The sequence below is a fragment of the Oncorhynchus mykiss genome, chromosome 8 (assembly GCF_057628025.1).
Source record: "Oncorhynchus mykiss isolate SJ-2025 chromosome 8, ASM5762802v1, whole genome shotgun sequence".
Lineage (NCBI taxonomy): Eukaryota > Metazoa > Chordata > Actinopteri > Salmoniformes > Salmonidae > Oncorhynchus > Oncorhynchus mykiss.
In genome coordinates, this window is record NC_143029.1 from 62,925,201 (window position 1) to 62,941,438 (window position 16,238).

Below are 16,238 nucleotides of genomic sequence, written 5' to 3' on the forward strand. Positions count from 1 at the left end.
CCTACAGAAAAAGGAAAAACGCATAATAACCACAGCATAACCTTAAAGTATACACAAAGCTGTTATTTTAATCAAAAACTGCTCAATCTAAGTAGCCATAATAAAGGACATTGGATAACACGTAAAGTGGAAATGACAGCCCTTTAATTACTTTGCAGATGTGAAACAAGTGACTAATATTACATTCCAAGTTTATGCTACAAAATCAACTTTATAAGAGGTTTTAAAAATAGGTTCTATTTGACTCAACGTTCCATGACTTACACTAAGGCATTGTGGGCAGAATAGATGGACGCAGTTCAATGCATGATTCATATAATTCACCAATACATTTCTTGCTAGTCCATAAAATATTGCCATCAGGTTGTAACTCACAGCTGGCCTGGTACATTGTTTGCTGCCTCCATTTGTGATGCACTGTTTCAATAACTCAATATTTTGGACAAAAACGAACGAAATTGCACTAAAGCTGGGAATGTCAATACATTCAGACTAGCAAGGTCATTGATCTGAAGTGGGTGAGTGACTTGACTTTTTCCCCTCGTTGTTTTTTTTGGTGGCTATACACAGCTAGAGATGCAGGTGTCATTTGGTTAGCTAGCAAGAACCTGAATGACTGTTATCCAGTTAGCTAGCATATCTCTTGCCTTCGCAAATTCACTCTGGCTATCTAGCTACTCTGATTTCAGAGTACTCTCGTCTGAATGTGCCAGAGCTCAGAATATCTGATGAATTTACAAACGTGCAACACCCGCTGAATATGACCAGTGTCAGTAAACAAAGGCAGGCAAAAAAAACGTTCTAGTTAGTAACGAATGCTCTGGACAACATGTAAACAGCCTAACCAGCTCAGTTAGGGTGAGTAAAATGGTCAGAGTGGGGTGTTCTCACAATTGTATCTGCGAGTAGCAAGCTAGCTAATTTTAGCCAGTTACCTTGGGTACTTGGTTGGGACAAGCGTGCATTGGCAGGCAAGCTGCAGAAGGATGAGTAGGCTACAATTCCCCATTGCTTATCAGTGCAGCATTGACAGCCTACTATCTGAAAGTTGGAGAGGGTTTATCTTATGTTCCTTCGTTAGATTTTAGAACATCTCGCTCTGGCTGGCATTAGTTATTGATGTTGTTGTTGATGTGCATAACTGAGGGGGAGAGCCTACCTTTTCAGTTGTTTGATCAATAGGACTGTAAAGTTCCCCAATGTAAGAGGACTCCCGTGGTATTTGCAGAAATCCATTCAGGTGTATTTTGTGACATTTAGTGAATGCATTCTAATGATCTAAAGTTGCGCTGTTGCAACTGCCTGTAAACACACAGTCCAGTTCAAAGTGAATGATGGAAGGCCTGTGTGGCAAATGGCTTGTTTGTATAAAGGCCTACTGTAGCTCTGACTGGCTATGGCGCACAGGTCTGCGTAAACTCCGGTCCTGGACGAGACATGTTTTTATTCAGTTTTATTTACTGCAGTGTCTATTAATCGCTTTCCCACTCTATATTGCTATAGAATTTTCACAAATGCCTTAGTATACGTATAGTGAGGGGAAAAAGTATTTGATCCCCTGCTGATTTTGTACGTTTGCACACTGACAAAGAAATTATCCGTCTATAAATGTAATGGTAGGTTTATTTGAACAGTGAGAGACAGAATAACAACTAAAAAATCCAGAAAAGCACATCAAAAATTTTATAAATTGATTTGCATTTTAATGAGGGAAATAAGTATATGACCCCTCTGCAAAACATGACTTAGTGCTTGGTGGCAAAACCCTTGTTGGCAATCAGAGGTCAGACATTTCTTGTAGTTGTCCACCAGGTTTGCACACATCTCAGGAGGGATTTTGTCCCACTCGTCTTTGCAGATCTTCCCCAAGTCATTAAGGTTTCGAGGCTGACGTTTGGCAACTCGAACCTTCAGCTAGGTTTTCTATGGGATTAAGGTCTGGAGACTGGCTAGGCTACTCCAGGACCTTAATGTGCTTCTTCTTGAGCCACTCCTTTTTGTTACCTTGGCTGAATGTTTTGGGTCATTGTCATGCTGGAATACCTATCCACGACCCATTTTCAATGCCCTGGCTGAGGGAAGGAGGTTCTCACCCAATATTTGATGGTACATGGCCCCATCCATCATCCCTTTGATGCGGTGAAGTTGGCATGTCCCCTTAGCAGAAAAACACCTCCAAAGCATGATCTTTCCACCTCCATGTTTGACGGTGGGGATGGTGTTCTTGGGGTCATAGGCAGCATTCCTCCTCCTCCAAACACGTCAAATTGAGTTAATGCCAAAGAGCTCCATTTTGGTCTCATCTGACCACAACACTTTCACCCAGTTGTCCTCTGCCAATTAACATCTGAATGATTCAAACTTCAGACGGGCATGTATATGTGCTTTCTTGAGCAGGGGGACCTTGCGGGCGCTGCAGGATTTCAGTCCTTAGTGTAGTGTGTTACCAATTATTTTCTTGGTGACAATGGTCGCAGCTGCCTTGAGATTATTGACAAGATCCTCCTGTGTAGTTCTGGGCTGATTCCTCACAGTTTTCATGATCATTGCAACTCCACGAGGTGAGATCTTGCATGGAGCCCCAGGCCGAGGGAGATTGACAGTTCTTTTGTGTTTCTTCCATTTGCGAAAAGTCACACCAACTGTTGTCATCTTCTCACCAAGCTGCTTGGCGATGGTCTTGTAGCCCATTCCAGCCGTGTGTAGGTCTACAATCTTGTCCCTGACATTCTTGGAGAACTCTTTGGTCTTGGCCATGCTGGAGAGTTTGGAATCTGATTGATTGCTTCTGTGGACAGGTGTCTTTTATACAGGTAACAAACTGAGATTAGGAGCACTCCCTTTAAGAGTGTGCTCCTAATCTCAGCTTGTTACCTGTATAAAAGACACCTGGGAGCCATAAATCTTTCTGATTGAGAGGTGATCAAGTGCTTGCTTGTCAGAAAATATAAAAAGTGTAATGTTCTTTCTGGGGGTGTTTATGAACATATTTGAATAAGATTCCATGTTGCTAAAATGCTGTCAGTTCCACTTTAAGGTGGTTGTAAAGATACAAAAAAATATTTGGTGCATGTGACCAATTTGATTTGAAAGGGTTTATGATAGTTAGACCGATACCGATTATTGGAGGACCAAAAGTTGATACCGATTTAATCGGCCGATTTTTTTTAAAAAATAAATAAATAAATAATTATAAAATATATACACACACACACACACACACACATACACACACACAGTGGGGCAAAAAAGTATTTAGTCAGCCACCAATTGTGCAAGTTCTCCCACTTAAAAAGATGAGAGGCCTGTAATTTTCATCATAGGGACACTTCAACTATGACAGACAAAATATGAATTTATTTGTTTATTTATCTGGAGAGAGTTTGCTGCACTGAAAGTAAAGGGGCTGAATAATTTTGCACGCCCAATTTTTCAGTTTTTGATTTGTTAAAAAAGTTTGAAATATCCAATAAATGTTGTTCCACTTCATGATTGTGTCCCACTTGTTGTTGATTCTTCACAAAAAAATACAGTTTTATATCTTTGTTTTGAAGCCTGAAATGTGGCAAAAGGTCGCAAAGTTCAAGGGGGCCGAATACTTTCGCAAGGCAATATATATATATATATATATTTATTTATTTATTTATTTGTAATAATGACAATTACAACAATACTGAATGGGCACTTTTTCATTTTAACTTAATATAATACATAACATCAATTTAGTCTCAAATAAATAATGAAACATGTTTAAATAATGGAAAAACACAGTGTTGGAGAAGAAAGTAAAAGTGCAATATCTGCCATGAACAAAAGCTCCTTGCTCAGAACATGAGAACATGTGAATGCTAGTGGTTCTTTTTAACATGAGAATTCAATTATCCCAGTTAAGAAGTTGTAGTTATTATAGGAATTATAGCACTATTTCTCTATATACCATTTGTATTTCAAATACCTTTGACCAGGGGTTCTTAAACTTTTTCAGCCTGGGACCCAAATGAGAAATTCTGTTTTCCTGGGACCCAAGCTTAGGAAAATATGCAACTATACGTAAATATCAGTACATTTCATTGCCCTTATGCCTAAAAAAATGCAATATAGACAAAAACAAATAACACTGAAATACCCATAAATCTTTTCATGTTTATTTTTCCCCATTTAAAAACACTCACATACCTGTCTAGGTTGGAAGTGTTGCTGTTAAAATACAATAAATACTTTAATTCTGAACTGGAATAAACGGATTGATCACATCACACAGATGCTTAATAGACTTAATTATTAGGTAAAATGTAGTTAGTCATTAACAAGCAGTTGTTTTACTACTTTTATTGAAAGAACTGTAGACTATACTTGATTTGTTTCTTTGTTAGCATCTGCTAACATGCAGATACCCATAGACTTGCTGCAGATACCCATAGACTTGCTGCAGATACCCATAGACTTGCTGCAGATACCCATAGACTTGCTGCAGATACCCATAGACTTGCTGTCGATGCGCTAATGCTAAACTACCTCTAACTTCCTTCATACTGGACACAGAGACATAAAAATGGTATCCACAAGTTCACATGACTCTGGTGAAGTAGATAAAGGGCTTCATGGCCAAAATCCCGAAGTATCCCTTTAAAAGTTTCTGAGGTGTTTCGTTCTTTTAGTTGAAGACATCATCATTGTGTAAAGTTGTTTTCTGTTATTAGAGATATTCTCTTCATATTCATACTTGATCAAAGTGAGGTTAAATTGTTATATGTTTACATAATAAGATTGCAAATGGAACTATTCATGAGGTAGATATGACATGATGGTCCTTACCTCACACTTCACCTCCAACTCCCCTGCATCACTCTGTGTTCTGTGAGAGGCCAGTAAGGGTCTGTGATTAGTTTATGAACCCCTCACAATGCTCCAGTCCAGACTGTTTGCCTTTCCCCTATATTGCTGATTGTCTTTTATGGCCCTCCATGAGCCAGACCTCATGGTCTGTTCCATTAAGAGAAGGGCCCATCCAGTGCAGACACACACACACACACACACCCTCTGAAGTGGGATTTACTACAGGTAACAACACACTGGAAGGAATGTGGAGATGCTCACGCTTCTTTTCACACTGAAGTGCCACAATTCATGGGGATACTTTGAATTTGTGAAGCACCTTAGAACAATTTTAGCTCTTGTTTCTTTTACAGTTTAGAGACTGCATGTGTTTTGGGGACAGGCCACACAAAGGCTAAGGGAGAGTTCATCTGTCCTGTACTTTCCTCCTCTTTTAGCTTTATTAGTTACATCGCTGTAGTCAACCAGCCCACTAGAACTGATATGGGATAAACCTGAGCAATGCAAGGTTTACTTGCCCTAGAGTAATAGCCCAGACTAATAAACCTGATTGGTCTGTCTGCTTGATTGATGGATACAATTCAGATTTTAAATGTCAAGGCACCTCTAACACCGAGTCATTCGCTGCAATGGACTTACTGTACAGCTACAGCATAATGAAGATTACAGTCCAGGTATTTCCTGAGTTGCTCAGTGATGCAGATGCTATGCATTTTTTCAGAAGCACGCCAGAATGTGTCATCTGCTGTGGGAAGTGAATAATCTGTTTTAGCTGTCTAGTCATGTAGCCAGCCAGCCGGGCTACTCATCAGACTAGCTTGTAGTTAATAGATATGGCTGTCTAAGGTGTGTGCATACTAAACTTTGCTCAGATGTTTAGACCTTATGAATAATACAGGATGATGCAGATGGAGATAAGGAGACTGCTGTTGAATGAGCCAGTGACGTCAAGAGGTGTCAAGATGCTGTGTGAGCGATGTGGGTAGGACTAGGGAGCCTGTTTAAACATGACAGCCAAAGCCCCTGTGACTGTGTGATTTGTGTGTCCATAGTTGAACCACATCAAAGGCATCTGATCTGACTGACAATCAGTCATCTGAATTTGAAATTGAGACCCTGACTGAGCCCCCCCCAAAAAATGAATAAAATAAAAATAAATCTACAGTCCAAGTCAATAGTTTGGACACAGCTACTCATTCCATGTTGTTACTATTTTCTACATTGTGGAATAACAGTGTAGACATCACAATTATGAAATGACACATATGGAATCATGTAGTAACCAAAAAAGTGTTAAACATCCTTCAAAGTAGCCACCATTTGCCTTGATGACAGCTTTGCACACTCTTAGTGTTTTCTCAACCAGCTTCATGAGGTAGTCACTGGAATGCATTTCAATTAGCAGTTGTGCCTTGATTGTGCCTTGTTAATTTGTGGAATTTCTTTCCTCCTTAATGCGTTTGAGCCAATCAGTTGTGTTGTGACAAGGTAGGGGTGGTATATAGAAGATAGCATTATTTGGTAAAACACCAAGTTCATATTGTGGCAAGAACAGCTCAAATAAGCAAAGAGAAATGACAATCCATCATTACTTTAAGACATGAAGGTCAGTCAATCCGGAAAATGTCAAGAACTTTGACAGTTTCTTCAAGTGCTGTCCCAAAAACCATCAAGCGCTATGATGAAACTGGCTCTTGTGAGGACAGCCACAGGAAAGGAAGACCCAGAGTTACCTCTGCTGCAGAGGATAAGTTCATTCGATTTAACGGCACCTCAGATTGCAGCCCACATAAATGCTTCACAGAGTTCAAGTAACAGACATCTCAACATAAACTGTTCAGAGGAGACTGCTTGAATCAGGCCTTCGTGGTCAAATTTTCTTTACATTTAACCAGGCAATTCAGTTAAGAACAAATTCTTAACAGTGGGTTAACTGCCTTATTCAGGGGCCGAACAACATATATTTACCTTGTCATCTCAGGGATTCGATCTAGCAACCTTTCAGTTACTGGCCCAAAGCTCTAACCACTAGGCTACCTGCCAAATTGCTACAGAGAAACCACTACTAAAAGACAGCAATACGAAGAAGAGACTTGCTTGGGCCAAGAAACATGAGCAATGGACATTAGACTGGTGGAAATCTGTATTTTGGTCTGATGAGTCCAAATTTGAGGTTTTTGGTTCCAACCGTGTCTTTGTGAGATGCAGAGTAGGTGAACAATACCCCGTAATGTGAAGGAAAAATGGAGCCGGAAGAAACGGCAGCAGTGTTACAGCGCCCAGCCAATTGTGCTATTATGTGGGTTTTTTTGCGTTATTTTTTAAAACTTATTTTGTACATAATGTTTCTGCAACCGTATCTTATGGCAAAAAAGAGCTTCTGGATATCAGGATATCAGGATCACTCACCTCGGATTTGACTAAGATTTTTTTCTACAACAAGGAGGACGCACAAGACATTCTCCAAACACGCCACAGGGCCGATAACCCCGTTATTTGCAAGAGGAAGCGATGCAGGTACAGAGGACAACGAGCTGGATGCCTGGTCAGGATCTGGAGAAGGTGAGTGGAAAGCTGCCGTTACCGTCAATACTACTCACCAACGTGAAATCATTGGACAATAAATTAGACGAGGTACGATCACGAATATCCTACCAACAGGACATCAAACTGTAATATCCTATGTTTCATGGAATCGTGGCTGAATGACAACATGGATATTCAGCTACCGGGATATACGCTGCACCAGCAAGATGGAACAGCACTATCCGGTAAGACGAGGGGGGGGGGGATATTATATTGGGATAAATTGCAGGCCACACTACTTGCCTAGACAGTTTTCAGCTATACTTTTCGTGGTTGGTTATTTACCACCACAGACACATGCTTGCACTAAGACCGCACTCAGTCAGCTGTATAAGGAAATAAGCAAACAGGAAACCACTCACCCAGAGGTGTCACTCCTAGTGGCCGAAGATTTTAATGCAGGGAAACTTAAATCAGTTCTACCAAATTTCTATCAACATGTTAAATGTGCAACCAGGGGGAATAAAAATCTAGATCACCTTTACTCCACACACAGATACACGTACAAAGCTCTCCCTCGCCGTCCATTTGGTAAATCCGACCACAATTCTAGCCTCCTGATTCCTGCTTACAAGCAAATATTAATGCAGGAGGCACCAGTGACTCGGTCTATAAAAAAGTGGTCAGTTGAAGCAGATGCTAAACTACAGGACTGGAACATGTTCTGGGATTCTTCCGATGGCGTTGAGGAGTACACATCAGTCACTGGCTTTATCAATAAGTGCATCGAGGACGTCATCCCCACAGTGACTGTACATACATACCCCAACCAGAAGCCATGGATTACTGGCAACATTTGCACTGAGCTAAATGGTAGAGCTGCCATTTTCAAGGTGCGGGACTCCCCGCAAGAAATCCTGCTATGCCTTGCGACGAACCATCAAACAGGCAAAGCGTCAATACAGGGCTAAGATTGAATCATACTACACCGGCTCCGACACTTGTCTTATGTGGCAGTGCTTTAACTTCCTGACAGATGTCTTGAGATGTTGCTTCAATATATCCACATAATTTTCGTACCTCATGATGTCATCTATTTTGTGAATTGCACCAGTCCTTCCTGCAGCAAAGCACCCCCACAACATGATGCTGCCACCCCTGTGCGTCACGGTTGGGATGATGTTCTTCGACTTGCAAGCCTCCTCCTTTATCCTCCAAACATAACGATGGTCATTATGGCCAAACAGTCCTATTTTTGTTTCATCAGACCAGAGGACATTTCTCCAAAAAGTACGATCTTTGTCACCATGTGCAGTGTCAAACCGTAGTCTGGCTTTTTTATGGTGGTTTTTGGACTAGTGGCTTCTTCCGTGCTGAGCGGCCTCTCAGGTTATGTCGATGTAGGACTTGCTTTACTGTGGAAATAGATACTTTTGTTCCTGTTTCCTCCAACATCTTGACAAGGTCCTTTGCTGTTGTTCTGGGATTGATTTGCACTTTTCGCATCAAAGTATGTTCATCTCTAGGAGATGGAATGCGGCTGCGTGATCCCATGGTGTTTATATTTGCGTATTATTGTTTGTACAGATGGACGTGGTACCTTCAGGCATTTGGAAATTGCTCCCAAAGATGAACCAGACTTGTGGAGGTCTAGAAAAAAAATTGTAAGGTCTTGGCTGATTTCTTTTGATTTCAAGCGAGGCACTGAGTGTGAAGGTAGGCCTTGAAATACAGGTACAATATATAGAAATAGAGTGTAGACATTGTTGTAAATGACTATTGTCGCTGGAAATGGCCGATTTAAAAAAAAATATATATACAGTGCCTTGCGAATGTATTCGGCCCCCTTGAACTTTGCGACCTTTTGCCACATTTCAGGCTTCAAACATAAAGATATAAAACTGTATTTTTTTGTGAAGAATCAACAACAAGTGGGACACAATCATGAAGTGGAACGACATTTATTGGATATTTCAAACTTTTTTAACAAATCAAAAACTGAAAAATTGGGCGTGCAAAATTATTCAGCCTTAAGTTAATACTTTGTAGCGCCGCCTTTTGCTGCGATTACAGCTGTAAATCGCTCGGGGTATGTCTCTATCAGTTTTGCACATCGAGAGACTGACATTTTTTACCATTCCTCCTTGCAAAACAGCTCGAGCTCAGTGAGGTTGGATGGAGAGCATTTGTGAACAGTAGTTTTCAGTTCTTTCCACAGATTCTCGATTGGATTCAGGTCTGGACTTTGACTTGGCCATTCTAACACCTGGATATGTTTATTTTTGAACCATTCCATTGTAGATTTTGCTTTATGTTTTGGATCATTGTCTTGTTGGAAGACAAATCTCCGTCCCAGTCTCAGGTCTTTTGCAGACTCCATCAGGTTTTCTTCCAGAATGGTCCTGTATTTGGCTCCATCCATCTTCCCATCAATTTGAACCATCTTCCCTGTCCCTGCTGAAGAAAAGCAGGCCCAAACCATGATGCTGCCACCACCATGTTTGACAGTGGGGATGAGCTGTGTTGCTTTTACGCCAAACATAACGTTTTGCATTGTTGCCAAAAAGTTCAATTTTGGTTTCATCTGACCAGAGCACCTTCTTCCACATGTTTGGTGTGTCTCCCAGGTGGCTTGTGGCAAACTTTAAACAACACTTTTTATGGATATCTTTAAGAAATGGCTTTCTTCTTGCCACTCTTCCATAAAGGCCAGATTTGTGCAATATACGACTGATTGTTGTCCTATGGACAGAGTCTCCCACCTCACCTGTAGATCTCTGCAGTTCATCCAGAGTGATCATGGGCCTCTTGGCTGCATCTCTGATCAGTCTTCTCCTTGTATGAGCTGAAAGTTTAGAGGGACGGTCAGGTCTTGGTAGATTTGCAGTGGTCTGATACTCCTTCCATTTCAATATTATCGCTTGCACAGTGCTCCTTGGGATGTTTAAAGCTTGGGAAATCTTTTTGTATCCAAATCCGACTTTAAACTTCTTCACAACAGTATCTCGGACCTGCCTGGTGTGTTCCTTGTTCTTCATGATGCTCTCTGCGCTTTTGACGGACCTCTGAGACTATCACAGTGCAGGTGCATTTATACGGAGACTTGATTACACACAGGTGGATTGTATTTATCATCATTAGTCATTTAGGTCAACATTGGATCATTCAGAGATCCTCACTGAACTTCTGGAGAGAGTTTGCTGCACTGAAAGTAAAGGGGCTGAATAATTTTGCACGCCCAATTTTTCAGTTTTTGATTTGTTAAAAAAGTTTGAAATATCCAATAAATGTCGTTCCACTTCATGATTGTGTCCCACTTGTTGTTGATTCTTCACAAAAAAATCGTTTTAGATCTTTGTTTGAAGCCTGAAATGTGGCAAAAGGTCGCAAAGTTCAAGGGGGCCGAATACATTCGCAAGGCACTGTATATAAAATAAATGATTTTTTTTTATTTTTATGGAATATCTACATAGGCGTACAGAGGCCCATTTATCAGCAACCATCACTCTTGTGTTCCAATGGCACGTTGTGTTAGCTTGTCCAAGTTTATAATTTTAAAAGGCTAGTTGATCATTAGAAAACCCTTTTGCAATTGTGTTAGCACAGTTGACAACTGTTGTCCTGATTTTAAAGAAGCAATACAACTGGCCTTCTTTAGACTAGTTGAGTATCTGGAGCATCAGCATTTGTGGGTTCGATTACAGACTCAAATTGGCCAGAAACAAAGACTTTCTCCTGAAACTCGTCAGTCTTTTCTTGTTCTAATAAATGAAGGCTATTCCATTCGAGAATTTGCCAAGAAACTGAAGATCTCGTACAACGCTGTGTACTATTCCCTTCACAGAACAGCTCCAGCTGGTTCTAACCAGAGTAGAAGAGGAGTAGGTGTCCCCGGTGCACAATTGAGCAAGAGGACAATTACATTTGAGTATCTAGTTTGAGAAACGGATGTCTCACAAGTCCTCAACTGGCAGCTTCTTAAATAGTACCTGCAAAACTCCAGTCTCAACAGTGAAGAGGCAACTCTGGGATGCTGGCCTTGTAGGCAAGAGTTCATCTGTCCAGTGTCATTGTTCTTTTGCCCATCTTAATCTTTTCTTTTTATTGGCTAGTCTGAGATATGGCTTTTTCTTTGCAACTCTGCCTGGAAGAGTTAAATAAACAAACAAACAAACATATGGTTGGAAATGTGTCCACGGGCCAACACCCTAGGTTCGCCAGTTGCCCATCCCAGAGCTAAGTTCTTTTGAAAATATACATTGATTTTGGTCATTTCAGCTTTTGCATAGGTTATTTCACCTTTCAGCGCAATTGTCATTTTAGTTTTGTCAGCCTACATCCTAAGGTTCTATGCAAAATAGGGGGGAGGTGACGGTACACTACATGTTACAGTATGCATTCCACGGGCCTGTGCTTGATAGGATAGCCTTGTTCGAGCTTCAGGTAAATTTACCTGTCATACTGTTTGTGGACGAGTGTCCTGTCAGATTTGAATATATGGTCAACTTTAGTTTGCATGAAGTCTGAATTTGCATATTTTGACAGCTTTGAGGCCTAAAGGAAGGTTGAACTGATACTAAATGCAAGCCCAGGTTTCGTCCTAATAATCTGTCCTTTGATAAAGAAATGTTTATCTTCTGACCTTATTTTTCAACCAGTTTCATTTGCTTGTTTGTGTCATGCCAAACCGGAATTACAGTTCAAACCAGTCTTCTTTCAATCCAGCTCACACATGCTTTCAAACTAGTCTCCTCTTCAAAGCTCACAGATGATTTCGGAAATAAATGCCTTTTAAATCCTTGAATGGGAGCGCCTAGGACGCGTCTTAATATATTATTGTAGCTCTCCCCAACCCGCCAGAAACATGATGAGCTGGAAAAACAAACAAACCTGTGTTATGCTGTTTCCAGCACTCTGATGGCTTTATCGTCATCATCACACGTGACTATGGAACAGAAGCTATGTTGAAAAATGGCACCCTGTTCTCCATATAGTGCACTATTGACCACAGCCCTTTGGGCCCTGTTCAAAAGTAGTGGAAAGGGGTGCCATTTGGGATGTAGACAGAGACATGTCCAGTATGAGAGAGCTTGCTGTCATCACAATATTCAACTGGAAAGTATTATGTGGAATATTATCTATAGTGCGTTCGGGAAAGTATTCAGACCCCTTGACTTTTTCCACATTTTGCTACGTTACAGCCTTATTCTAAAATGGATTAAAAAAATGTTTTTAAATCCTCAGTCTACACACGGTACCCCATAATGACAAAGCGAAAAACCATCAACCATCCTCCTTTTGTTTTTTGCCTTAAGTAACCTTCTGTCTTATGTAACCATGCTAAACGTAACATATCATACTAATTTGAATGTCCAGGATTTACTTTTCCTATATTACATTTAGTCTATGAGACCAGGTTGCCCACTCAATCCTAATCGGCTCCTTAGTTGCTGGACCGCCACTAGGCACAGATGGTATGTGGTTTTGTAGGCTTTCCAATGTGTACAGTGCCTTCAGAAAGTATGGATTAAATAACAACAAATCCTCAGAAATCTACACAAAATACCCAATAATGATAAAGCAAAAACAGGTTTTTAGAAATGTTTGCAAATTTATTACACCTTATTTACATATGTATTCAGACCCTTTGCTATGAGACTCGAAATTGAGCTCAGGTGCATCCTGTTTCCATTGATCATCCTTGAGATGTTTCTACGACTTGATTGGAATCCACCTGTGGTAAATTCATTTGATTGGACATGATTTGGACATGAAAGGCACACACCTGTCAATAAAAGGCACATGACAGCCCGCTTGGAGTTTGCCAAAAGGCACCTAAAGGACTCTCAGACCAAGAGAAACAATATTCTCAGGTCTTATGAAACCAAGATTGAACTCTTTGACCTGAATGCCAAGCGTCACGTCTGGAGGAAACCTGGCACCATCCCTACGGGGAAGCATGGTGGTGGCAGCATCATGCTGTGGGGATGTTTTTCAGTGGCAGTTACTGGGAGACTAGTCATGATCGAGGGAAAGATGAACAGAGGAAAGTACAGAGAGATTGTTGATGAATACCTGCTCCAGAGTACTCAGGACCTCACTGGGGCGAAGGTTGACCTTCTAACAGGACAACAACCCTAAGCACACAGCCAAGACAACGCAGGAGTGGCTTCAGGACAAATCTCTGAATGTCCTTGAGTGGCCTAGCCAGAGCCCAGACTTGAACCCGATCTAACACCTCTGGAGAGACCTGAAAATAGCTGTGCAGCGACACTCCCCATCCAACCTGACAGAGCTTGAGAGGATCTGCAGAGAAGAATGGGACAAACTTCCCAAATAAATAAAATAAAATGTTATTGGTCACATACACATTTTAGCGTCCTAGCCAAGAAGACTCAAGGCTGTAATCGCTGCCAAAGGTGCTTCAACAAAGGACTGAGTAAAGTGTCTGAATACTTATGTAAATGTCATATTTCAGTTTATTTTTAATACATTTGCAAAAATGTCTAAAAAAACAGATTTTGCTTTGTTTTTATGGGGAATTGTTAGAATAAGGCTGTAACGCAACAATGTGGAAAAAGTCCAGCGGTCTAAATATTTTCTGAATCCGCTGTATCTCTTAAGTGGATTATCTATGAAAGAGCTTATTTTACACAGTTGCTCTGCATGCACCTGTTTTTAGGACACTGTAGGACACTGTAGGACACTGTAGGACACTGTAGGACACTGTACGACACTGCACATTTAGTTTTTACATTCCCATTTCCACCAAATGGAAAAGAGGTCGTTAACTCTACAACTGACATTTGGTTGATATTTAGGCCTGCTTTCAAATGTCTGCAATCTTTTTTAATAAAAAATTAGAGTAACTAACCTTTTGAAATATGACATGTTTAACATTGAGGTCTGTTTGTCATTTTAATATTTTCTAGGAGTAGGCATTTATCGTAGAGAAATCGGTACCGTCATCACCACTATTGTATTCGTGGCCCCTCAATGACACTGAAGTCGAGGGAATAATCAGGAAACATCCCAAGTGTCCTGTTAGCTAGATTTTAGAGTGGAATCATTTGCGTAGCTGTCCTTGCAGGAACTCTTTTGCTGCATGGAGGATGACAATTTCCCAAGACTTCCTGTGCTGTTGGTTTGAGGCCCTTGCCTGATGATGGCGTGTGATGGTGGTCTATTTCTAGTCCCTGTTCACCACACTTATCAGCTGTGATGTCGACGTATGTTGAGGGTCTAATTCGGGCTGTGCGCTGCCTGAGTATGAGGGCATACCTAACCCTGTTTTGGGACAGCATTTATTCAAGGCTACAGACCCAGAGCGTCTCAGAGAAACTTTTCCCTTTGTCTCTCTTCCTACAATAATCGTCCAGACTGACTTGTATTGTGTAAGATTGTAACTTATGTTAATGGTATAACTGAATCTTTCTCTAAGTTTATGTTGCAAAAGGAGCCACATTGTTCTGATGACGTTAAGTGCATAGTAGAACAAAGACTTGGGAACGTCAGTGATCTCATTCCCCTCATGTTTAATTTGGGCTTATTATCAGAGATCATTTCTCATAGTATAAACCTTTTGTCTTCATCTTGGCAGCAGAACCCACGTTTTTACATTGTAGGACTCGTGTTGCTATGGCAAACTCAAATATGTGTACCTTAAGTGCAGGGAAAGAACACTGGTATGATCCTCTGCTGGGAGGTCCAATGGGAATTGTACCGATCTGGTCCTTGGTTGTGATTCTAACAAGGGGAATATCCTAGAAGGTAGGTCATTTGACCCCAGCACACAGTTCGTTTGGACTACTAGGTATCACTGCCCTCTTATCAACACAGTTGATTTGACTAAAAGGATATCTCTGCCATTGTGTGTCCCATGTTTCATATTGACAATTCATATGTACTGTATGCCAACTCTCCAAACCGCCATGCCTTTAGCAAGGCGCACATACTGTTGAAGCCAGGCTATGCAGTCATCTCCTTCTGACCTTTTTGGATTTTCAAACCCCTACGTCATGAATAACGTGACATTGAGGTGTAGTAATGTTGGTACACCTTGTCCTCTCTACCCCCCCTTCTCTGTGTCAGTGTTTATGATGGTGTTTGGCCGTTGCCACAGTGCAACACCATCAGTCCATATGGGGCTGAAGGGAGAGAGCGTGGTGTGTGCCCCTCACACCAGCCCTTCGGTCGACTGGCAGTCAGTCAGCCAGCCCAGCCAGTCAGTCTGTCAGGCAGTCCCTGGAGTGTTAGGACTGGGCAGTCAGTCAGGTGATAGGTAGCTAGCGCTGGAGCTAAGACAGCTGCACAAGGCTCTGCTTACTCTCTGTCTGTCCCCTTCTGCCTGCCTGGGCCTTGAGCTGTCCTTCGTCTGCCTGTCTGCTAATATTTATCCGGGCTGGACCCACGACACAGAAACACGAATGTACATCCAGGGAGAGGGAGTATGATCCTCGGCCACACGGTCCAATGGGAATTGTACTGATCTGGTCCTTAGTTATGATTCTAACAAGGTGGATTTCCCACAAGGTAGGTCCTCTGACACTAGCAGACAGTCAGTTTGGACTACTAGGTAAACTGCCTCTTTATCAACACTAAGTTGATTTGACTTTGAAAAGGATATCTCTAGCACAGACCGATGACTGTGTGTCTGTTTACTGCCTTACTAGGAAAGGAGGTGTGGTGAGTTACTATGAGCTCACGTTGTGATGGTGTGTACAGTATGTCTGCTATTTTCAGGGACTGATAGTTTGAGGGTGTTTTTTTTATTTTGGCTGGTTTTATCAGGAACAGTTAAGACTTGGTAATGATACAGCGTAAGCAGAATACCACATTGGATTGAAGTAAAATATTGTTATGAGTAGTTTTGTCAA

At 41.3% G+C, this 16,238-nt stretch overlaps 1 protein-coding gene across 29 annotated transcripts in view; it reads left to right on the top strand.

Moving 5' to 3' along the window:
- LOC110530278 (high affinity 3',5'-cyclic-AMP phosphodiesterase 7A) overlaps positions 1-16,238 on the top strand; it is a 49,431-nt gene that overhangs the window by 4,322 nt on the left and 28,871 nt on the right. For 4 of the 29 annotated variants that reach the window (XM_021613205.3, XM_036985907.2, XM_021613206.3 and 1 more), the window contains exon 1: positions 15,541-15,894. The exons of 21 other annotated variants lie outside the window; for them this stretch is intronic. In XM_021613205.3, the coding sequence (XP_021468880.2) occupies positions 15,835-15,894 (60 nt within the window). In that variant the 5' untranslated portion in view covers positions 15,541-15,834. Of the gene's footprint in view, positions 1-15,540; positions 15,895-16,238 lie in introns of those variants that run through there. 4 more of the 29 variants (XR_016482526.1, XM_090182234.1, XR_016482525.1 and 1 more) reach the window with 4 other exon arrangements.